We start from the raw sequence: 21,971 nt of genomic DNA, 5'->3' as shown, positions 1-21,971 counted from the left end.
CCTCAACGCTGCATTTCCCAGCGCGACGCTGGGGGCTGGAACCCGGGGCTTCCCACGGTCTACCTCCTTAATAATGGATTCAGGGTTTCAGCAGTTGAGTGCCAGAGTCCAGCTCCTGCCGAGGTTCGGAATTCGTGAAGGGTGCGTGGCATTGGCACAAAGAGAGAATAAAGAAAAAGACGGACCACTAGGATTCCATGATGATAGTGGACTCAGCAATAATGCCGTCCGCTTTATTTAAGCAGAATCAGTCAAATTCTGGCTCAGACTTTCCACGTCATGGTCAAGTGGGTGTTTCTAAGGACAACCCTGCCACCTGCTTTACCCAAAAACAATAGAAGTTCCTGCTACAATTCTTTTTTTTTTTTTTAATTTATTTTTATTACAAAGTCAGATATACACAGAGGAGGAGAGACAGAGAGGAAGATCTTCCATCCCATGATTCACTCCCCAAGTGAGCCGCAACGGGCTGGTGCGCGCCGATCCGATGCCGGGAACCAGGAACCTCTTCCAGGTCTCCCACGCGGGTGCAGGGTCCCAAGGCTTTGAGCCGTCCTCGACTGCTTTCCCAGGCCACAAGCAGGGAGCTGGATGGGAAGTGGAGCTGCCGGGATTAGAACCGGTGCCCATATGGGATCCCGGGCTTTCAAGGTGAGGACTTTAGCTGCTAGGCCACACCGCCGGGCCCATGCTACAATTCTTATTCTACAACTTAATCTTGTATCACAAAGAAAAGAAGAACCTAAAGATCAAGGAAAGAATGAAACCCTAATTACAGGTCCCTTGATTAGCATAAGGTCAATGGGGACAGCCAAAACAGTAGGAATAATAGAAGGCCCTTTTGTAAGACATTATTATTGACATTAACCTCCAAGCTCACATTGTGTAAAAAGCCAGCCTCACAGTAGCAAAAATGCCTGGATGGATTAGAATTCTTCCACAGGGGTGCTCTGCAGCGTGGCCTGGTGGCTAAGGTCCTCGCCTTGATCCCATATGGCCGCTGGTTCTAATCCCGGCAGCTCTACTTCCTCTCTATCTCTCCTCCTCTCAGTATATCTGACTTTGTAATAAAAATCTTTAAAAAAAAAAAAAAAAAGAATGCATCCAGGTGGCTGTAGATATCCGCCGGGCCCTGCCTCAGCGGGAGGTTCCTTGCGTCCCTGCCAGCAATGGAACAATGTCTTCACACCCTCGTGTCCCCCAGATCCACTGCACGGACCCCAACAGTTGAGGTCACTCGACCTCCAGTGGGACCCTGAAGAGGCGCTGCAGGGCATGTCACCAAGACAGCAGAGCCCTGGTGGACCAATGACAGACTCAGACTGGAGCATCTTTTCCTAATAAGGGGCTAGAGCTGCACCTGCTCCTGCTTCCACGTCAGGTGGTGTGTAAAAACCTCCTGCATGGTTTGCAAGCCTTTTTGTCCCCAAGGCTCCCACGTTCTCTCTGCCTGTTGCAGAGAAAAGGCCCGAGAATGGACTTCCATTTCCCCCAATAAAGGCCTCTCTTCAACTGTGGAATGAGGCTTTTCTTTCTCTGGCGGTCAGTGAACCTAACACTCACCACCAGTGGGTTGGGTAAGGAGAACTGGCTCGGGTGAGGGCACTGGAAGGCCACGGCTCTTCTCTGCCCCTTTCTGTACTTTGGGGTCAGAGCAGGTGTGTTGATTTTGGGGACTGGATGTGCCCCCACCCAGCGCTTAGGGACACCACATACAGCTGCCCAACAGACATTCGTTGGGACTGCGCTTCTGGAAAGTTTATTGCTGGGGTTAGGGAGGGTTGGATGGACCCAGCTGGTGTCTTGGCCCTGACCTGGTGTCTAGGCGCATGTCGGGCAGCAGGACGAGCTGTGCAGCCCTGTGGGAGCTGGGAGGCTGCAGGCTGAGGAGCAGGTGACTCTCCCGGGCCGCCACTGGAGCTGGTTGATCTGGTGTTTCCGAAGGCATGGCCTCTGCAGTCACCACTCCTTCCTCCTGACCCGCCATCACTTCTGCCTGGATGGACCTTACTTCTGCCTGGATGGCCTCTGCTCCCACCTTTAGGCTGTTATACAGTGAGGTGGCCTAGAACAGAGGGTGACAGGGCGGAGACTGGGGTGCGGAGCCCAGAGGTATTACCCTGGGTGCTTGGAGCCGAGGAGCTGGGCTGGGAATCAGAGAGGAGGCAGGGCAGGGGCAAAGAGCCCGGGTGGGCATCTGGTGCAGGGGTTAGGCCGCTGCTTGGGATCCCTATCCCCTCTGCAAGTGAATACAGGGTTTGAGTCTCAGCTCTACTCCCAATGGCAGCTCCTTGCTAACATGCATCCTGGGGAGCAGCAGCAGGTAAGGCTCCAGTATGTGGGGGTGCCTGCCCACCACGGGCGAGTCCTGCATCCAGCATCCAGTCCCAGCTGTGCCAGGTATTTGGGGCTTGGACCAGTGATTGGGCACTCTGTCCTTTTCAGATGAACTCGTGTTAGCAGAAAGGCAGGGGTCCTGCAGTGAGGGTCTTACCAGGCCTTGCAGCTTCTCCCCCAGGGCCAGGTTGTCCGCTTGGGTGGTTTTTAGTGCCTCCCGAAGCCTGGGGTTGGAGAGAGACCCCCCGAGTCCACACTGATCTTGGCAACATTGATCCTGGTGGATCTACAGCTCTCTTGGGAACTATCCTCTCTGCGTGCCTTGTGGCAGGATCCCAGATAGGGGCCGGTCCGCTAGTCCGTCTGTCCTTCCTCCCTCACTCCCTCCCTACCTTCTTTTAGCAGGATAAGGGGGCAGCCTGCTTCATTGTACAGGCTGGGCTGGGGGTCCTCCGCGGACTCCCTGGCAGGGAGTGGGGCCACCCCTAGGAGCTATAGTCACAGTCAGGGCTGTGGCAGAATTCCTGAGGACCCAGGCTGGGGGAGCTCAACTGAGCTGTGGAGTTAGCAGGTGCGCGTAGCCGGGGTGGGGAGTGGCTTCTTGGCAGACGCCTGACCTGGCATTCACAGGCAGTGTGTCCAGGACGGCACAGCTCCCAGCTCTGACAGGCAGAGGACAGGCCCTTTTCCCACAGGCGGCACCAGCCGGCCAGTTCTTGGCAGGGTCCTGATAGGCAGCTACTGGACTGGTGGGCCAGTCAAGCACATGGCCGTGCAGAAGAGAGCCATGGCAATGGCTGGTTCTGGGAGGCAGGAAGGTTGGGCAGGGCAGGGCAGAGAGGGAAGGTAGGGGGAGGAAAGGGAAGGAGAAGGGGGTAATGGGGGTCGGTGGAGGGTGGCAAGAAGAGGAGGAGTCCCCTGCCTGGCCCTGGGCTCACCTCCTGCAATCCTCTTGCAAACACCTGATCTCCTGCGAGGCCTGCTGGCAGCCCAAGTCTTCAGGCTCCAAGAGCCGCTTCTCTTGGATCTCCAAGTCTCTGGGGGATAGGAGCAGGGAGGGCTGGATCAGGGCGTCTCAAGACCCAGCAACGGGAGGTGTGGGCAGAAGTGGGCACCCTTGTGCACAGCCCAGGGCTTAGTCTTGGCCAAGGTTGAAATGTGCCTGGAGTGGGGTGGGAGAAGCAGTACCCGCTGTCCTCCTATCACAGACCATGTACACACACGTAGTGCACCCCTAACCCCCACACATATGCTCACATCACTCAGCTCACACACAGTACACATGCCCATCACACACCCATTCACACCCACACTGCCTTACACTTCGGGCAGTTTGGGCTCCACGGGCTCAGGCGTGTTCAGAAGTGTGAGCAGGAATGTGACGGTGGGCTCCACCTCCATGTCCAGGCTCTGCTTGGCTTTGCAAAGTGACTGCAGAGAAGGCGCCGCTGTGACTGACACGGCACACGGCTGCTCGCCCAGGGGCCCAGTCCTCCTGGGTCCTCCCGTGTCCCGTGCCCCTGCCATCTCTGCTTCAGCCCGTGGAGGAAAGCAGGGGACACAGGCGTGAAGGAGCGCACCATTCAGGCACTCTCCAGCTGGGCGATGACCCTGGGTCCCAGGGCAGGCTGTGGTGTCGGGGAGGGGGTGCTCGCCGTTTCCCACCCCCCTTCCAGCTCTGTGCTCCCATCACCTGTGCAGTTGGTCTCATGGGAGCTTGTGCTTCTACAGCCTTCTCAGCCAGCCTGGGAATTGACTGGCAGCAGGCTCTTCGTCTGCTCCCGGGAGACTGTGGGAGACATAGGTAGGGCTACAGCCTCCCTCTGCTGACCTGTCCTGCCTGCCCAGCTGGGGTGATCTCCAGGCTGCGGAGCCTCTGCTGGTCCCTCTGCCCAGAGAGCCACATCCCCCAGCACAGGCTGCTCAGGAAAATCTGAAACTTACATGAAAACCTGACTGAACTTTTTTCTGTCTCTTATGCAAAATCCAGATTTAACTAATTGTCTTGCATTTTTTCTTCAACAAACCCAAGCCACATGCAAACACTATGTCATAAACCAGGTTCCAAACGCAAGGCATGTGTGTGTACACATGTGAGGGGAGGGACAGTGTGGGGCACATGTTTACAGGAACTGCCCTTCCATTTCTGGCATAGGAATCATGCATCAGTGGACAACTGAGGAGGAAGTGAGAGCCAATTCAGGTCCCAGCTGCTCTGCTTCCGGTCTGGCTCCTTCCTAGTATGCCTGGGAGGGTAGAAGGTGTCTCGAGTTACCTGGACCCGTCACCCCTGCAGACCCTGGCTGCAGCTGTTACAGCCTGTTGTGGCCAGCTGGGGAAGTGAAGCAACGTGCCAGTCTCCCTGCCGCTCTGTGTTCAAGTAAATCAGTAAGCTTTTTTTTTTCCATTTTTTAAAAAGATTTTATTCATTTTTATTGGAAAGCCAGATATACACAGAGGAGGAGAGACAGAGAGGAAGATCTTTCATCCAATGATTCACTCCCCAAGTGAGCCGCAACGGCCGGTGCTACGCCGATCCGAAGCCGGGAACCAGGAACCTCTTCCGGGTCTCCCACACGGGTGCAGGGTCCCAAGGGCAATCCTCTGCTGCTTTCCAAGGCCACAAGCAGGGAGAGCTGGATGGGAAGTGGAGCTGCCGGGATTAGAACCGGCACCCATATGGGATCCTGGGCGTTCAAGGCGAGGACTTTAGCCGCTAGGCCATGCCACCGGGCCCCATTTTTTTTTCATTTAAAAAAAATTATTTTTATTGGTTTATACAGAGAGGAGAGACAGAAAGGAAGATCTTTTGTCTACTGAGTCACTCCCCAAGTGGCAGCGACAGCCAGAGAAAAGCCTACCCAAAGCCAGAAGCCTGGAACCTCTTGCAGGTCTCCCACATATGTGCAGGATCCCAAGGCTTTGGGCCATCCTCGACTGCCTTCTCAGGCCACAAGCAGGGTGCTAGATTAGAACCGGCACCCATACGGGATCCCAGCATGTTCAAGGCGAGGACTTTAATCACTAGGCTACCGCACGGGGTCCTTGACAAGCTTTTTAAAAGCAGCAGGTGTGGGCCCAGCACGGTAGCCTAGTGGCTAAATTCACACCTTGCATCTGCTGGGATCCCATATGGGCACTGGTTCATGTCCTGGCTGCTCTACTTCCCACCCAGCTCCCTGCTTGTGGTCTGGGAAAGTTGTCGAGGACGGCCTAAAGCCTTGGGAACCTGCACCCACACAGAAGACCCAGAAGTTGTTCCTGGCTCCTGACTTTGGATCAGCTGAGCTCAGGCCATTGTGGCAACCTGGGGAGTGAATCAGCAGACAGAAGATCTTTCTTTCTGTAAATCTGCCCTTCCAAAAACAAACAAATAAATAAACAAACAAACACAAAACCAGTGATGGTTTAAAAAAGAAACAGGGCAGCAGATGTGGGGCACTCCCAGCATGACATTTCACAGGCTCCAATAGCAATGCCCTTGCTTTGCAATTCATCCGATCAGCCCAGAATTCAATGTTGTGTACTCCTGATCTGTGCTCCCCTGCTCTTCTCGGCCTCCCCAGGACCATGCAGCTGGCACACGGCTGGTGCCAGAGCTGGGCTGTGCCAGGGCAGCTCCAGGCTGCAGGCGGTGTTGGATGTTCCTCTAAGGCTTCTCCCCGGTTCCCCGTCTGCCACTGCCCACATTCCCACACACACCCTCCTCTTCCTGCCACCTTTCCCTGACTGAAATGCTCCAAGTGGGGTCCTGGAAGATGCTCCCCAATGCTACGAAGAGATGCAAAGGCCAAGGTTTTTGTTTTGTTTAAGATTTAAAAATTTTACTTCAAAGTCAAAATCCCATAGAGGGAGACGAAACAGGAAAGACTGATCTTTGACCAGCTGGTTCACTCCCAATGGCTACAGCTGAGCAGACCTGAAGCCTGGAGCCAGGAGCCTCTTCCGGGTCTCCCATGTGGGTGCAGGGTCCCAAGGTCTTGGGCCATCCTCTACTGTTTTCCCAGGCCACAAACAGAGAGCTGGACCAGAAGTGGAACAGGCAAGACTTGAACCAGTGCCTAGACGTGATGTCAGCACTGCAGGCAGAGGTTTAGTTGCTATGCCACAGCACTGGCGCTGGCTCCCCACTTTACAGGTAAGTAAAGGGAAGCACCGAGATCCATGGACTTGTCAGGAGTCACACAGAAATGGCAACATCAAGCCCCGTGGCCCTCTGCTTCTACCTGTGCTTATTGGGCGTGGGAGGCAGACTTTGGTCAGGTTTAAGGCTTGCAGTGGTAGGCTTGGCATCCCAGGATATGCAGCCAATCAGCAGCAGGTACCCTGGAGGCCTGGGCACCTGCCGCAGCCTGCAGAGCCTTGCTACGGTGTCTGGGCCCTTTGGACTACTCAGGTCTGGCTTCCAATCAATGGAAATCAACAATGGCTAATTAGAATAGAAAACTTTATTAGAATTCAGGGAGTTGCACAATTTGCGGGACAGATTCTGCACAGCAGGAGTATAGGACCCACATGGCTGAAATCATGGCAGAGCCCCATTTCAGGCACGAATGAGCAACCTCCACACAGGACAAGGAGGCCTCACTGCTGCTGCTGGACCCAGGGTGCTGCTGCCACCCCATGCTCAGTGGAGGATCCAGGGTGCCTGGACCCATGGTGGGGAGCTGTGACCTGCAGCTGAGCCACCAGCCACTTGGTGGAGGCTAATAGCCCCGGGCGGCCCGACGCTGTAGGCAGCACAAGTCAGACGTTGAGTCTTTGTGGTTGGAGACATAAAGTTGCCTTGGATCTTCAGGGACTCTGAGGACACGACTCTGGTACTTTCTCTCCTCCAGGGACAGTAGGGAGACATGACTTGCCTGAAGGCCGTCACTGTCAAGAGCCCTGGACAGGAGCCAGGGCAGGGGCCTCCCACAGGACTCTGGAGGGCGGCTCAGCCAACAGCCCTCATACTCTGGAAACCTTTGACCCAATCATTAAACTGTGAGTCGGTTGAAGATTCTAGAACACAAGCCTGGCCCCTCCTCTCACACCACGCGGAGTAGCTCAGGGAGAAAGGAACGAGCAGCCTCTGGACTCCTCCAGGAGTTGGGTCCTGCCAGCCAGCCAGAGGGCTGGGCAGGGGTGGCCCAGCTCATGGCCACATGCACTTCCCCGGCAAGAGGCTGGTGCTCAGGGATGACAGAGCGTGGTGTGGTGGGCAGAGGGCCAGGACTCTCAGCTTGGCCAAACATTTAATTAGTGCCTCTCACCCCAGGCCTGCACAACTCCGTCCAGGCACCTAACCCCGTGTCCGCCTTCCCCAGCCTACAGTGCCCCCTGCTCTCTGCGAATAGCTCCTACTCCTACAAACCTGTAAACATCAGAAGGTACCACAGTCTATGGCACAGGGAGGCACAGGGGCCACCGTGGGTGGGCAGGCACAAGGACACGCCTGTTTGTAGCTTTGAGAAAGATGGAGACACTGTGGGGACAGGGAGACACCCCTTACCAGGTCTCTGCCAGGCCCCTGCCTCTCAGGCATTGTCACCCGCTCTCCAGCCCCACTATTTCCCAGAGCCCCCTGTGGCAAACTTGACCGAGGAAACTGCGCAGTAGCTCTTGTTAGCAAACAGGTGTGAATCAAGAGGCATCCCATCTCTCTAGCAGTATGTCAGGCCCCAGCAGACCCCAGCAGCCCATATGGGTGGCAGTCCCGATCCCTGACACCGGGACACTTCCAAGCAGCCAGCTTCCCTTCAACATGGCATTCATCACACACCTCAACAGCAGGACAAAGTTTCTAAGCCTTGACAGGTGATGGAAGTTGTCCTCTTCCAAACTTCCAGGTCCACTGCAGGCTGGACACCCAGCTTCTTAAGGGTAGAGCTGCCCTTGATGGTCAGTTCTCTGGGGACCGTCTACAGGGTCAACAAGGAACCGCCCCAAATCCAGAGCCTTAACACAGGAAGGCTGTGGCTGCCATCTACCCAAGACCCCTCAGAAGGGATACCCTGCTTCTGTCAGGGCGGCCAGAGCACCTGCTCACACCAACGCTCTGGGGAGGCAGGAAGAGGAGGATGATGGGAGAGCGCCCCAGTGAGCAGCTAGGCCAGGCACCCCAGCGTCTTCCATACAGTGAGGACGGGCTTATGTACAAGGAGCGTGGAGAGGCCAGCTGCGGGCACGCCCACTTTGTCTCATTCAACCACGAGGTCAAACCGCTCAGCAGCCTCAAATTCAGCATTCATAACGGCGGCCCACTCATCCAGCTCCGATTTCTGGGAGGGGGGAGAGAAACGGGGTGCAGATTGGGATATGTGAGTGGGGAGGGAATGTGTCCTGCCCCACGGGTGCTGCCTGTCTCCCTGCAGTCGTGGCCAGCCCCCCTCACTTACCAGCATCTGCAGCACCTTCTTCTTCTTCCGCTTCTCCTTGGGGACCAGAGGGGAGATTCCAGGCAGAGCTGTATCCAGGGCCCAAGGCTTGGCTGGCACCCCGGAGACTTCGGTTGACTTTGCAGCCACCACAGGCGAGACTTTGGACAAGTCGTCTGCCCCGCTGAAGCCTGAGGGGGCCCAGCGGCCTGGGGTGGAGGTAGTAAGAGCGCCCAGGCCCTCCAGGCGGCTGTAGGACCGCCGGACCTTCTGGGACATCTCCAAGTCCCTGGCATCCAGCTCCCCATCCCTGGAGGTAGACTTGGCACTCGGTGGGCACAGCACCGGTGTGGTGGTCGGCGTGGTGGGGACGCTGCACGACTTGAAGAGGTCCTCCCTGGCGGGTTCCCTCTGTGGGGGGTTGTTTTCTTTCTCCAAGAGAAAAGCAATCTGCACCCGGACAGGAGAGAGAGCACCTGCCTGTTACTTGCCTGAACCAGCTACTTCCCGGAAGGCTGGAGAACATTCCAGAAGGACAGAGAAGTGGGGAAGGCCACAGGACAAACGACTTCTAACAGGAAAGGAACAGGCAGGCCTGTGGCCAGGCAATGACTGCCCCTTCTCAGAGGGCCTGGGTCTGATGGCTGGGACCTGGACGCCAGCTTGCTGCCCGTGCAGTCCCTGGGAGGCTGTGGGGTGATGGGTAACGAGGCCCTAACATCTGTGTAGGAGACCTGGCTCCCCACTTCAGTCCAGCTCAGGCCTGGTCAATGTACACATCTGAGGAATGAACCAGAGAGCACAATTCTGTCTCTCAAACAGTAAATAAAAATAAAATGAAAACAACAACAAAAAACTCAGAGGGCCAGTTCATATCCTGGCTGTTCCACCTCCCATCCAGCTCCCTGCTTGTGGCCTGGGACAGCAGTCGAGGACGGCCCAAAGCCTTGGGACCCTGCACCCACATGGGAGACCTGGAGGACGCTCCTGGCTCCAGATTGGCGCATTTTGACCACTTGGGGAGTGAATCAGCAGATGGAAGAGCTTCCTCTCTGTCTCTCCTCCTCTCTGTATATCCGACTTTGCAATAAAAATAATAAATAAAGCTTTAAAAGAAAAAAAAGAAAGATCTCTGTCTCTGCATGTCCCCACAACCTCCCCCTACTCTGCTGCTTCCGGCCCAGCTTGCTGCCATCCATTGCCCGCCCCCAGCTGGCCACTCTCCTTCAGTGTCCATTCAGTCAGTAGACATCTGGTGGACTGGTTTTGAGTTTTGAGTCCTGGCTGCTCTGCTTCCAAACTAGCTCTCTGCTAGGATGGCGGAAGACAGCCCAAGCGCTTGAATCACTCTGCCCCTTGTGTAGGAGAGGTAGACAGGGCTCCCGGCGCCTTGCTTTGGCCTGACCCAGCCCTGGCTGTCGGCTGGGCACCAGCAGTCGGAAAATCTTTCTCCCTGTAACTGACTTTCAAACATATAAATAATCAATCTTAAAAAGAAAAAACAAAAGCCCTGAGATGCAAGAGGGATCAGAAAGAAGTGTGGCTGAAGTAAGAGGAGAGGAAGGGAGTAGCAGTAAGGTTCATGGAGGAGGGGCGCAGGCAGTTTGGGGTGCTCTGCAGGCCACCAGCAGGCTGTGGGCAGCAGAGGCCAACTCCAATAGGTGGCTGCAAGAGGTTGGCAGGTGGCCTCTTAGCTCCACTCTCAGCTTGGGCACTGCAGTCTTTACCGTGTGATCCAGTTCGGCCCCTCGTCACTCCACGGTTACTCTGTCCGGCCCACCAACATGGCTGCCGGCCACTGGCTTGTGTGCTGGCTGGCAGTCAGCTCAGCGGGGGTCTTCAGCTATTGGCTGCCCTTGCCCACGCTCAGTGCCAACGCAGAGCCCCACAGGTAGCAAGTACACGGTAAGTACTTGATTCACATGGGGCAAACCTGGCACCAAGTGCCCTGGAGGGTGAGGTGAGAGGAGGCACAGCACTTGTGTGTCTCATATGGCGGGAGAGGGGGCGCTGGGAACAGACAGGCTCCACGCCTCTGCCAGTGGCGCAGAGCAGGATGGCCGCTGGTCATAATGGGGCTCAAGTCTGACCAGGCCTTCTTCTTCCCCTCCAGCCAAGCAGTGGCCCAGGCCATGGCATCTGAACTCAGCATCCCACAAACCTCTCAGCTACAAGGCTGAGGGGTGCCTTCCAGCAGCTCATGTTCTCAATAAGGGAGAGACAGACAGTAACCCATGGGTCACTCTTCACACAGTCCCAGAGAATCTGCCTTTTTTTCCTTTAAAGATTTGAAAGAGTTCCCGAGAGAGACAGGGAGAAACACAGATCTTCTATTCTTTGGCTCACTCCCCAGATGACTACAACAGCCAGTGCTGGTCCAAGTTACAACCAGGAACTTCCTCTGGGTTTCCCACGTAGGTGCAGGGTCCCAAGGACTTGGGCCATTGTCTACTGCTTTCCCAGGTGTACTAGCAGGGAGCTGGATGGGAAGCGAATAGCCCGAACTAGAACCAGCACCCACAGGGGTTGCCGAGCTCACAGCTGGTGGCTTTGCCTACTCTGCCACAGCGTCAGTCCCCCTTAGAGGTGTAGGAGGACATTGTGACCGTAGGTCAGTGAGCACAGGATTACAGTTGGTTGGATATTTGGAGAATAACCAAATGGCTACCTCTTGTATACCTTATTGAATATCATTTGCATAAGAACAGTTGAGTGGAGAGTATGTATATGAGAACACCTGGTGGACTATACAAGACAAAAGAGTTCCAAACAAAAGCATTGATGGTTTTGTTGATGAGCTCAATACTTCCTCCCTTATCCTGTATGGCCCTCAGTGTATAAAGTTTGATGCCACTAATAAACTATGGCTTTTGACCATCAGTCAGGGTCCACGTGTGTTATTATCGGCTCCGTGCACCAAGTCCATCGCTGCGGGACAGCGACAAGAGGGACCTCCCTAACACACTCTGGCTTCTCCCAGTCACGGCCCTGCTTCAACCTTGAGGAGAACACAGACATTCCTTCCCAAGTCCTTCAATTTTTCTCTTCCCTAGAGCTGACACCTGCCCCAAAGCACCCCTCCTTGTCTTTAAACACCCAGCGTAACCGTTCCTTCTGGGAGCCATTTCCTGAGGCACCAGAGGGGTACTATCACAGCATCTAGAAGTTTTCTACTGAGTCTGGCCCCACTTCCAATGCCACCTTCCTGCCAAAGCACTTGTGCCCCTGCCACCCACTTGGGGGACCCAGGTCAGTCTTGCGCCAACCCTGGCTGTTACAGGCATTTAGAGAACTAAGCCGGCACAGGAATGACTGTTCTGTGTGTCTCTGCCTTTTCAATAAACACAAACACAAACAAAAGCACATTGGGCCAGAATCACCGAACTTCTCCTTAACCCCTCCCCCCAGTCCCACTCCCTGAATCTTCTTATTTTCCATCCCAGAACAGCCTCAACAATTACATCTCCTACAACTGTAAAAAACAGAGAAATCATGCCCAGCTCACAAGAGCGGAAATAGAAGCATGGCTGGGACACGGCTCCGCTTCCTCAAGGACTCTCTAAAGAAAATGGCAGAAATACACGGTGTGCGGGGAGGGGGGTGCGGGTGCGAGGCATACAGGGGGCAGTCACATAGAGCCACGCATCCCCGTGAACACAGACCAGCTTCAGGAAGCAGGTGCACCCTGCCCCAATGACACGGCCACCTGGACCCCGACTCGGCTAGGCAGGGACTCACTCACTCACCCGTGGGCTCCGGCGAGGCGAGTGGACAGCTGGCATCTGTAGGGGCAACACCACACGGTCACCAGCCGGCCTCCGGCTGCGGCCCCCCACCTGCTCCTCTTCCTCCCTCGTCGCCCCTCACCTCCACCGCGTGAGCCACGATCTTCTTCAACACGATAGGTTTTCGGGTGGAAGCTCCTTGAGGCGCCTGGGGAACAGGGCTGAGCGTGAGCACCCCCTCCTGCTCCAGGGGACCTCGGGGACTCGGGACAGGAGGACAGGAGGGCTCGCCCACCTTCCGCCAGATCTCGGGGAGGAAGCTCGCGGGCTCGGAATCCGATTTCCGCGGGGACTTCTGGAGGCTTTTGTGAAGAGACGGGGCCTGGGGCCCTGGGGAAGAGAGAACAGCAACAAAAAAGTCAGGAGGTGGAGACGGACTCTGGGCCAGAAGAGGATCTGCAGGCAGCTCAGAGAAGATGAACACCCGCTCCCCAAAACAAGGCCCTCGGAGAGTGCATCCTGCGCGCCCTCCGCTCACCGGAGCGCCGAGCGGCCCCTCCGAACCGCGTCCGCCTCTCAGACATCGCTTGTCTCGCTCTCGATGCTCCACAACCGCGGCCAGCTCCCGGGCTCGCGCCTACCGGGAGGCGGACTGCCGGGACGCGAAGAAAAATTCCGAATTACCCGCCCTGCCGGAGAGGAAACGGAAGTGACGCGAGGCGGGAGGGCCGCCGCCTCCGCTCTGCAACCCGCACTCGGGGGCCGTGGCCTGTGCGTCATCAGCGCGCGCCGCACCCGGAAGAGACGTGGCAACGGAGAGGGATCAGCTGGGCGGCCCGGAGCGGCAGGGCTGTTGACCGGGACCCTGGTGAGCGCGATTTCGGGTCTTCCGTGCTTCCCGCCGAGACCGGTGCCCGTCCGTCCATCAGGAACACGGAGAGCGGGGTCTGTGGGAGAGAGACGGGGCTTGTAAGGGGGTGGGGACCTGGGGGCGGGGCCGGGGTTTTTGGGAACTTGTGATTTAGGGGGCCTGGCCGGGGGCGGGATCCTGAGGGGGGCACTGGAGGCGGGAACGAGATAGGGGGCGTGGTCCGGGAGTTGGGGTTCGCGGGGCGAACGGCTGGTGGGTGGAGGAGGTTGAGAGCCAGGCTAGGGGAGTCTGGCTGCTTACCCACTGCAGCCCCTACACCAGGGTCGATCATGGGGCTTTGCAAGTGCCCCAAGAGGAAGGTCACCAACCTGTTCTGCTTCGAACACCGCGTCAACGTCTGCGAGCACTGCCTGGTGGCCAACCACGCCAAGGTGGGGGCTCAGGCTCGGAGCGCCCCGGGCAGGGACCGGGTCAGCGGGGACGAGGCTCGCTGTGGACGCCCCTGACAGCTTTCTCTCCGGCTCCAGTGCATTGTCCAGTCCTACCTGCAGTGGCTCCAGGATAGCGACTACAACCCCAACTGCCAGCTATGCGATGCGCCCCTAGCCAGCCGGGAGACCGCCCGTCTCGTGTGCTATGGTGAGCCGGGGCACCTTGTTGGGGTGGGGGGCGGCCTTGGTGACTGGTTCCAAGGCTTCTGCCCCAAAACATCAAAAAGAGAGTGAGTATCCCAGGCCGGGAAAGCCAGCGCCAGATTCTTGTCTGTTAGAGGACTCACCTGCTAGGCAACCTCACCAGCAAGCTGTTTCCGTCTTCGAGGTCTCAGCGTCCTTCCCAATGTCACAACTCCTGGTGCCTGCCCTAATGACCCTGGAGGGTTGAGCGTAAGCCGGTGAGGCCTGTGGCTGTGAGTGCAGGATCCATTACAGGTCCCAAGAGAGCAACCAAGTAGAGGAGCCCGACAGCAGTGGGCAGACCACCTGTGCGGGGACATGGACCCCAGCCTCCTGGTAGGAGCCTCAGCATCGTACCTGTGCAGCAGTGGGCTGTGTGTGTGTTGGCACTTGAGGGTGTGTAAATAAAGGCAGGCAGGCATTTCACATGGATGTGGGTGTTACACACACGCAGGAGAGCACACAGGTGTGTGACTCGGAGTACCTGTAGGAAGTAGCACGTGTGTTTGATTTTAGCTTCTTTTTTAAAGACTTATTTGTTTTTATTGCAAACTCAGATACATAGAGAGAGGAGGAGAGACAGAGAGAAATATCTTCGGTCCGATGATTCACTCCCCAAGTGACCACAACGGCCAGTGCTGTGCCAATCTGAAGCCAGGTGCCAGGAGCTCTTCTGGGTCCCCCACGCAGGTGCAGGGTCCCAAGGTTTTGGGCCGTCCACAAGTGCTTTCCCAGGCCACAAGCAGGGAGCTGGATGGGAAGTGAAGCAGCCAGGATTAGAACCAGCACCCATATAGGATCCTGGTGTGTTCAAGGCGAGGACTTTAGCTGCTAAGCCACAGCACCGGGCCCGATTTTATCTTTTTTTAAAGAATTTTATTTGAAAGCTTTATAGATAGAGAAGAGGAGATAGACGTCTTACTGGTTCATTCTCTAAATGGCCAGAGCTGAGCCAATCCAAAGCCAGGAGCCTCTTCTGGGTGTCCCATGCAGGTGCAGGGGCCTAAGACTTTCACTATCCTCTGCTGCTTTCCCAGACCGTAAGCAGGGAAGTCGAGCAGCTGAGACACAAACCAGTGCCCACATGGGATGCTGCCACCACAGGTGAAGGATTAGCCTGCTGAGCCATGACACTGGTCCCCTGATTTTGTCATCAAATGCACAGATACACTTGTACCCGTGGGTACAGACACGCATTCAGGTGCCTGTGTGTGTGGGCAACTTTCCGGCAGCCACTCGGCCTAGGTGCGTGATGAGTACGGACACAGGGGAGCTCCCCGAAAGGGTGGATATCTCTTCTCTGTCATCCCCAACCCTGTGGGCTGAGCAGCTGAGCAGCACTGGGCTCGACCTAGACGGAGGACGGCAGCCATGCTCACGCGGGGAACACAGGAACCAGCAGTGAGGGCACGAGGGGCGGCACCCACATGGACCAAACATTTTTTCAGAAAAAAGGAATTAAAACATGAGTATTTGATGCCAAAATGATTTTTTTTTGATTTCTTTTTTTTTTTATTATTATTATTGTATTGTTGTTGACAATCTTTACATAGTTAATTACAGTTAAAGGAAAAAGAAAAAAAAGAAAAAAAAAAGAAAAAAGGAAAAAAAAGGTTCAGGGGGATAGGAAAGTGGGCAATGCCATTATGTCCATATTGTTTCCATCCTGCATCTGAGGTAAAGGGGGACATTGAGGGAGAAGCCCCACCCGGTTTCCCGCCCACCCCAAGTCCCGGATGTGGGGCATGCTCCGAGATATTTGCCCAAGTGGTGTTAATAGTTCTCTAGTTATGAATTGCTGCCCGTTTCGCTCGATGAGGTCGTCCACTGATTGATATGGTCCACCATAAAGTCTCCGTTTGCCCCATAATTTGCTGCCAACATATAGCTGAGATGAATGACTGTCCCGTTCTGTCTTCTGTCTTTTCTTGGTTAGAGTTCTGAGTCCAGCAGTTCGATTGGGGAGATCTCCAAAGATACTTTGAGGTATTCCCAGATTAGTTTTTTGTATGTTCTAGCAAGCACAGGGCCCGGCACAGTCCATCACCCCGATCAGCTGGTGGTTGCAACTGCTGGGTTGGTTCTGTTTTCAGTCCCGAGTTGCACTGGAACCAATGGGTGTTGCAGTCCAGTCTGGTTCGGCCCTTACATCAACCAGTGGGAGCTGCAGCCTAGTCGGGGCGACCCACATTAACCCCCACCAAGCCCGCCCCCCACCCTGGTTTGCCAGTATGTGTAGCAGAAGACCCGTCTGTCCCCCATCCCATTTGGCTCTGGTACCCGTCAATGGGTATTAAAGCTTAGTTCTATCTAATCAACTCAACCATCCAGCCCTCACAGATGTTGTTGAGTGCCTCTCTATCTAGCCATCCCAGCCCCCGTCCTAGTTTTCATGCCCTCCTACGGGAATAGTGATTCAGGAAGGGGGAACCCACTTTTCCCTCCCAGGTCTCTCTGTCCCGGTTTATGCACTCTTTAGGTGGTCCTGTGATTTGACTCGACAGAATTAGTCCCCAGTGCCAGCTTCTGCCAGCTGATGCTGCGGCCCTGATCTAGTCCACATGCAGCGCACAGGTGTTATAGCCTTGCTTAGTCGGGTCTGTCTCTATCTCAGCCAACACTCTCCAGTGGGAGTAGCTGACCGGCGAGGGGACCAGCCCCTTAATCCCCCCGCCAGCTCTGCCCCTTCCTTCCTGGATTTCACGTGTGCTGGATGGGTGCTGCATTCATATCCAGTACAGGCAACCACGCCCTGGCATTCCATAATGTGTACTGGTTTTGTCGCAACCAAACCCGGCCCATCCCATACTCTGGTCTGGCGATCGGATTTGCCAGTGGTTGACATGAACTGATTCAGCCTGATCTGCTCCTGACCCATGCTGAATGTATGCCAGTGGGAAACTTTCCATGGCCTATTCTGGGCTGTTTCCTATCATGATTCTTGCGCTTACCTGCAGGGACTGTGTCCTGCCAGAGGAGTTGCCCAGGCTCCTCCATCAGAACCCCTCCCAATGCCAGATTTTGCGCTTGCCAGGGGGTTCTTGAGCCAGCCCTACTCAGTTCACCTCCTGTCCTAGCAGGAACAGTGGTTTTTCCTGGCTGGCTTTCACCCCATTCTGGTTCCTGTTGGATGTTTCAGCCCGGCCATGGCTCGTCCATACCCACATACAGCTCACACATGGTTCAGAAGAGGAATGAGACCCAGCCTAGTCAGTCCCACATCAACCCTGGTTCTCCATAACACCAGATGGTATTGGGATCTGAACCGGCCTGGTGCATCCAATCCCAGCCCACACTAGTGCCTCGGGTGACTGCAACTGTTTCCTAGATAGAACACAGCCCCGATTCCAGCATATACACTCCTTGGTGGGAGCCTCATCCCAGTTGTGGTGTCCCCTTACCTCCCAGTTTGGGCCTGTTCCTAGCCGTGAATCACGCACCTGCCCGTGGTTGCTCTGAGGACCATTAGGTGCAAGCCTCAAGTTCATTTGGGATTCCCTAATTGCCAGCATTCTGTTTCCTCCATTTTGATTGAAGGGATCCCCAAAGAGACTTTGAGGTGTTCAGAGATCAGGTTACTAGCAAGCACAGTGCTTCACGCCCCCAGCACTGTGGGTTCAGGAGGGAGCCTCCCAGGAAACAGGTCAATGCCAAAATGATTTTTTAAGGGATTTTATTTGTGAAGCAGAGTTACAGAGAACGAGGAGGAGAGACAGAGGAATAGATCATCCGCTGGTCACTCCCCCGGTGACCACAACAGCAGGTGCTGGGCCAGGCTGGGCCAGGCTGAAGCCAGGAGTCAGGAGCATTTGCAGGGGGCTGAGGACCTGTCCAGGTACATTAGCAAGGAGTTGGATTTAAGGAGAGCAGCCGACTCTTCACTGGCACGCACATGGACTGCTAGTGCGCAGGGGGCAGTTTAACGCACTGTGCCGGAAGTCAGCCTTAGCACAGATTCTGAGAATCCATGCCTATGAAGAGGCTTTCACAAACTCATGATGTGGAGTTGGCACAGTGGCTCAGCTGGCTAATCCTTTACCTCCAAGCACAGCATCTCATATGGGCACCAGTTCCTGTCCCAGCTGCCCATCCAGCTCCCTGCTTATGGCCTGGGAAAGCAGTGGAGGACGGCCCAAGTCCTTGGTCCCTAAATCCATGTGGAAGAACTCGAAGAAGTTCCTAGCTCCTGACTTTGGATCACCTCATTTAGGGAACAAACCAGTGGATGGAGGATTTTTCTCTCTGCTTTATTTATTTACTTTTAATATTTATTTTTATTGGAAAGTCAGATATACAGAGGAGGAAAGACGGAGAGGAAGATCCTCCATCTGTTGATTCACTCCCCAAGTGGCTGCAACAGCCGGTGCTGCGCCAATCTGAAACCTGGAGCCAGGAGCCTCTTTCAGGTCTCCCATGCGGGTGGAGGGTCCAAGGCTTTGGGCTGTTCTCAACTGCCTTCCCAGGCCACAAGCAGGGAGTAGGATGGAAAGTGGAGCTGCTGAGATTAGCACCGAGGCCCATAATGGGTTCTTGGTGCGTTCAAGGTGAGGACCCCAGCCACAAGGCTATCATTCCAGGCCCTGATTTATTTATTTTATTGGAAAGGCAAATCTACAGAGAGGAGGGACAGAAAGATCTGTCTGCTGGTTCATTTCCCAGATTGTTGTAACGGACAGATTGAGCAGATCTATAGCCAGGAGCCAGGAGCTTCTTTAGGGATTCCCACACAGGTGCAGGGTCCCAAGGCTTTGGGCCGTCCTCGACTGCTTTCCCAGGCCACAAGCAGGGAGCTGGATGGGATGCAGGGCTGCTGGGACACAAACTGGCATCCATATGGGAACCTGGCTCTTAAAGGAAGAGGATTAGCCAATCAAGCCAGTACAGTGGGACCACAAAATAAATAAATCTTTAAAAAAATCATGATATGCATATTATGAAAAAACTATGCATTTCTTTCAGAATTTCTTTGTACCAAAACAAACTTACCTTTAAAATCTTATGTTTGTTTATTTGAGACACAAAGAAGAAAAAAATCTTTCAGCAGCTGGTTCACTGCGCAAATGCTCCCAACACCAGGTCTGGGTCAAGTTGAAGGCAGGAGTCAGGAGCTCCAGCTGGGTGTCCCACATGGGTGCTGGAGCCATCACCTGCTGCTTTCTGGGGTGCACACTAGCAGGAACCTGAGTCAGGACTTCAACCCCAATACCCCACCATGGAATTTGGGCACGCCAAGCAGCATCTTGGTGTCCATGCCCAAATCCATTTCCCATGACCTCAGAGAGGTGTCTGTTCATCCTCACACCGCTGGTCGCCACCGCTGCGCAAGGAACCCCAAGCCTCTTCCTCACGTCCCTTCACCCCTGTTTTCTGTGTCCTCAGATCTCTTCCACTGGGCCTGCCTCAATGAACGTGCTGCGCAGCTGCCCCGAAACACAGCACCCGCAGGCTACCAGTGCCCAAGCTGCAGCGGCCCCGTCTTTCCCCCAGCCAATCTGGCCGGCCCCGTGGCCTCTGCGCTCAGGGAGAAGCTGGCTACGGTCAACTGGGCCCGGGTGGGCCTGGGCCTCCCTCTGGTGAGAATGCACTCAGTCTGGGCTCCCCCGCCTTCTGCCTGAGCCCCGCTGGGTGAGTGGGCCCAGTCCCTGGTAGCCTGGTGACCCATGGGATCTTCGCTGCAGATTGAGGAAGTGGCGAGCCCAGAGCCGGGGCCTCTCGGCAACTCCTCAGACTGGTCCAGCTTCAACGGTGAGTGGCGGGCTCTGCACCAGCCACCTGAGTACCTGGCAGCTTGTCCCGCTGACTGACCACCCTCCTCTCCCTGCCCCTCCAGCCACTGATCCCCCCAGACCAGATGAGGTAGACAGCGCTTCTGCTGCACAGGCCTTCTACAGCCAGCCCCCGCCACCGCGGCCGCCCGCCTCCCCCAGCAGACCCGAGCCTCACACCGTCATCCACATGGGCAGCCTTGAGCTTGCGGCTCACGGTGAGCTGGGCAGCATCACCGGCAGGCCAAGTATGGTGGGGCAGTTTGCGTGGAGAGAGCTTGGGACACTTCCTCAGGCACAGACCTCACCGAGGTGCTGGGTTAGGTGTTCCCCCCACTCCCCCAGCCTCTCTGGGCCTGTCTCCCTGATGCTGTTCCTGCTGGCGACCCCAACCTGCAGCTCCCAGGAAGGTATATGACACTCGGGATGATAACCAGGCACCAGGCCTCCACAGGGACTGTGATGATGACAAGTATCGTCGCCGACCGGCCCTAGGCTGGCTTGCCCAGCTGCTCAGGTACCCTTGGAGGGGAGTGGGGAGGAGGGGTGGAGGCAGAGGGCCCGGGCAGGACAGTTTGCTTGCTTGCTGACAAAAGGGTCTCATGAGCTGTGCAGAAACTCCTCCATGGGGTTGTGTCCCCACCTCCTGCGCTTGGGACCTGAGCAGCCACTTCCTGCCCTTCCACCCCTGACACATTCCTGCTGAACACTCAGCGGGCCTCAGCCTGGGTGTGACAGGTGCATGGACTACATGCGTCAGCCAGCTGCAGCTCTAGGCTGGCAACCAGGGCTGCTCTGGGAGTCGGAGGGTGGGTGCAGGCAGGGTGGCTGGGGGCTGGCGGCCTGATCTGCCTCTCCCCTTCCCACAGGAGTAGGGCTGGGTCTCGCAAACGGCCCCTGAGCCTGCTTCAGCGAGCGGGGCTGTTGCTGCTGCTTGGCCTGTTGGGCTTTCTGGCCCTGCTCACCCTCATGTCTCGTCTGGGCCGGGCCGCGGCCGACAGTGATCCCAACCTGGACCCACTCATGAACCCCCACATCCGCGTGGGGCCCTCCTGAGCCCTAGCCTGTGGCCAGCCTAGGTCCCCTCCCAGGAGGAGAGGGGAAGGGAGGAGACCCGGAGCCTCTTACCTGCTCCTCTCCCTCCAGCGTGAGACACTAAGACCCCAGGCCCTGGGACCGTGTCCATCGTGGTGGCTGGAAGCTGAACCTGGGGTCCTACATGCAGGTCAAGCCATTGTCTTGACCTGCTTTGCTTTCCCCATGGGGTTCCAGCCCCGCCTGCCTCCACCTCCCACCCTGCAAAGGAGCTGACAGGTGGAAATAAACCACAGACTTTATTACAGAAACACCCGAAACAGCCTTTTCCTTGTCCCTTGCCAGCAGCATCCCCGTCCCCAGGCCTCAGTGGCTCTCCTCCCGGTACTGAATGGTCAGAAACTCCAGGGACAGGCGGTTGAAGAACATGCCGCCGTTGAGCACTGGGCAGAGGAGAGCACCCGGTCAGCAGCCCCGCACTCCTGCCCCACCCCGCCCTCTCCTCTAGGCGTACCCCCCACCGTCCCCACCACTCACTCAGGATGGTCAGTGCAAAACACCGCAGAAACTTGTCATGTGTCATCTCAGCGTAGAGTGACCCAATGGCAGCCCAGCAAATGCTGATCACCTGAGAGAACTGTAGGCCCAGCGAGTGGGAGAGTGGCCCCCTGGCACAACAGCAAGGTTGTTGCCGTCAGCCCCCTGCCCTCCCCTGGCCCCAGGCCCACCATCAGGACCACCGTGTAGTGGAAGCTCATGCGGTCATAGCGGTGGGTGACACAGAAGCTGTGGACGTCACTGATGAAGACGGTGAGGTGGATGAGGAAGAGCAGAAGCGCTGCCACTGTCAGTGTCATGCCCGGCGGAAAGAAAAGCACAGCCAGGCGGTCACGCCAGCGCATCCTGGCTGCACCTGCACTGCACCTGCACGGATCCCCCGGAGGACGGCAGCCGGCGGCCACAGCGGCACAGCTGTCTGCTTCTGGATGTGCAGGAACAGCACTGGGGTTCTAGAACTGGGAGGACACTGGCGAGGCCCAGATTACAGAACCCCAGCCAATTCCAAGAAACACGAGACTTCCATGGGTGGCTGGCATCGGGGGGGGGGGGATAGTGCCACCATTATACCACCACGGCCCTCATGCTTCGTAATGGCACAGTCCCTGCAAAGGCAGAGGGCAGGTTCCTTTGACACATGGGTGACA

General features: G+C 56.2%; 3 protein-coding genes across 10 annotated transcripts; 1 reads left to right on the top strand and 2 right to left on the bottom strand.

Annotated features, from left to right (window-relative positions):
- Positions 1-1,743: 1,743 nt before the first annotated feature.
- CDCA5 (cell division cycle associated 5) lies at positions 1,744-13,145 on the bottom strand. 4 transcript variants are annotated; one of them, XM_058662392.1, is made up of 10 exons: positions 12,960-13,143; positions 12,717-12,811; positions 12,564-12,629; positions 12,443-12,478; positions 8,718-9,146; positions 4,031-4,126; positions 3,659-3,768; positions 3,276-3,374; positions 2,495-2,561; positions 1,744-2,065 (listed from the first exon to the last, which is right to left on the bottom strand). In XM_058662392.1, exons 1-10 carry the CDS (start codon positions 13,003-13,005, stop codon positions 1,772-1,774), a joined length of 1,338 nt encoding a protein of 445 aa, XP_058518375.1. In that variant the 5' UTR covers positions 13,006-13,143; the 3' UTR covers positions 1,744-1,771. The 4 variants fall into 4 exon arrangements, with proteins under 4 accessions (XP_058518375.1, XP_058518374.1, XP_058518376.1 ...); XM_058662391.1 differs by having other exon boundaries at positions 12,564-12,811; positions 12,960-13,145; XM_004596695.2 differs by lacking the exons at positions 1,744-2,065; positions 2,495-2,561; positions 3,276-3,374; positions 3,659-3,768; positions 4,031-4,126 and adding an exon at positions 8,132-8,600 and having other exon boundaries at positions 12,960-13,139.
- A 45-nt stretch (positions 13,146-13,190) lies between these two features.
- Positions 13,191-21,077, top strand: ZFPL1 (zinc finger protein like 1). 4 transcript variants are annotated; one of them, XM_058662799.1, is made up of 8 exons: positions 13,191-13,289; positions 13,614-13,723; positions 13,820-13,931; positions 19,346-19,539; positions 19,645-19,711; positions 19,797-19,949; positions 20,131-20,248; positions 20,601-21,077. In XM_058662799.1, exons 2-8 carry the CDS (start codon positions 13,622-13,624, stop codon positions 20,785-20,787), a joined length of 933 nt encoding a protein of 310 aa, XP_058518782.1. In that variant the 5' UTR covers positions 13,191-13,289; positions 13,614-13,621; the 3' UTR covers positions 20,788-21,077. The 4 variants fall into 4 exon arrangements, with proteins under 4 accessions (XP_058518782.1, XP_004596751.2, XP_058518784.1 ...); XM_004596694.2 differs by having other exon boundaries at positions 13,225-13,366; XM_058662801.1 differs by having other exon boundaries at positions 13,228-13,289; positions 13,602-13,723.
- TMEM262 (transmembrane protein 262) lies at positions 17,644-21,668 on the bottom strand. 2 transcript variants are annotated; one of them, XM_058662803.1, is made up of 3 exons: positions 21,495-21,668; positions 21,304-21,403; positions 17,644-17,793 (listed from the first exon to the last, which is right to left on the bottom strand). In XM_058662803.1, exons 1-3 carry the CDS (start codon positions 21,666-21,668, stop codon positions 17,657-17,659), a joined length of 411 nt encoding a protein of 136 aa, XP_058518786.1. In that variant the 3' UTR covers positions 17,644-17,656. The 2 variants fall into 2 exon arrangements, with proteins under 2 accessions (XP_058518786.1, XP_012785663.1); XM_012930209.2 differs by lacking the exon at positions 17,644-17,793 and adding an exon at positions 21,047-21,209.
- Positions 21,669-21,971: the final 303 nt, after the last annotated feature.

The sequence above is a fragment of the Ochotona princeps genome, chromosome 4 (assembly GCF_030435755.1).
Source record: "Ochotona princeps isolate mOchPri1 chromosome 4, mOchPri1.hap1, whole genome shotgun sequence".
NCBI lineage: Eukaryota > Metazoa > Chordata > Mammalia > Lagomorpha > Ochotonidae > Ochotona > Ochotona princeps.
The sequence above is the reverse complement of the archived record's forward strand: the minus strand, read 5'-3'. Positions and strand labels throughout refer to the sequence as shown.

Bases quoted from the DNA above. Each gene is read 5' to 3' on its own strand.
- CDCA5 (XM_058662391.1), bottom strand. From the start codon at position 13,005: ATGTCTGAGAGGCGGACGCGGTTCGGAGGGGCCGCTCGGCGCTCCG. The intron at 12,479-12,563 runs GTGAGGGGCGAC...TTGCCCCTACAG, and splicing joins TCGTGGCTCACGCGGTGGAG to ATGCCAGCTGTCCACTCGCC. The intron at 2,562-3,275 runs GTGAGCCCAGGG...CTCCAACCCCAG, and splicing joins TTGCAAGAGGATTGCAGGAG to GCTTCGGGAGGCACTAAAAA.
- ZFPL1 (XM_058662799.1), top strand. From the start codon at position 13,622: ATGGGGCTTTGCAAGTGCCCCAAGAGGAAGGTCACCAACCTGTTCTGC. The intron at 19,540-19,644 runs GTGAGAATGCAC...TCTTCGCTGCAG, and splicing joins TGGGCCTGGGCCTCCCTCTG to ATTGAGGAAGTGGCGAGCCC. The intron at 19,950-20,130 runs GTGAGCTGGGCA...CCCAACCTGCAG, and splicing joins CCTTGAGCTTGCGGCTCACG to CTCCCAGGAAGGTATATGAC.
- TMEM262 (XM_058662803.1), bottom strand. From the start codon at position 21,668: ATGCGCTGGCGTGACCGCCTGGCTGTGCTTTTCTTTCCGCCGGGCATG. The intron at 21,404-21,494 runs GTGGGCCTGGGG...CTGGGCCTACAG, and splicing joins ACTACACGGTGGTCCTGATG to TTCTCTCAGGTGATCAGCAT. The intron at 17,794-21,303 runs GTGAGTGGTGGG...GTACCTGGACAG, and splicing joins TTTTGCACTGACCATCCTGA to GTCCTCAGCCCCCTGCAAAT.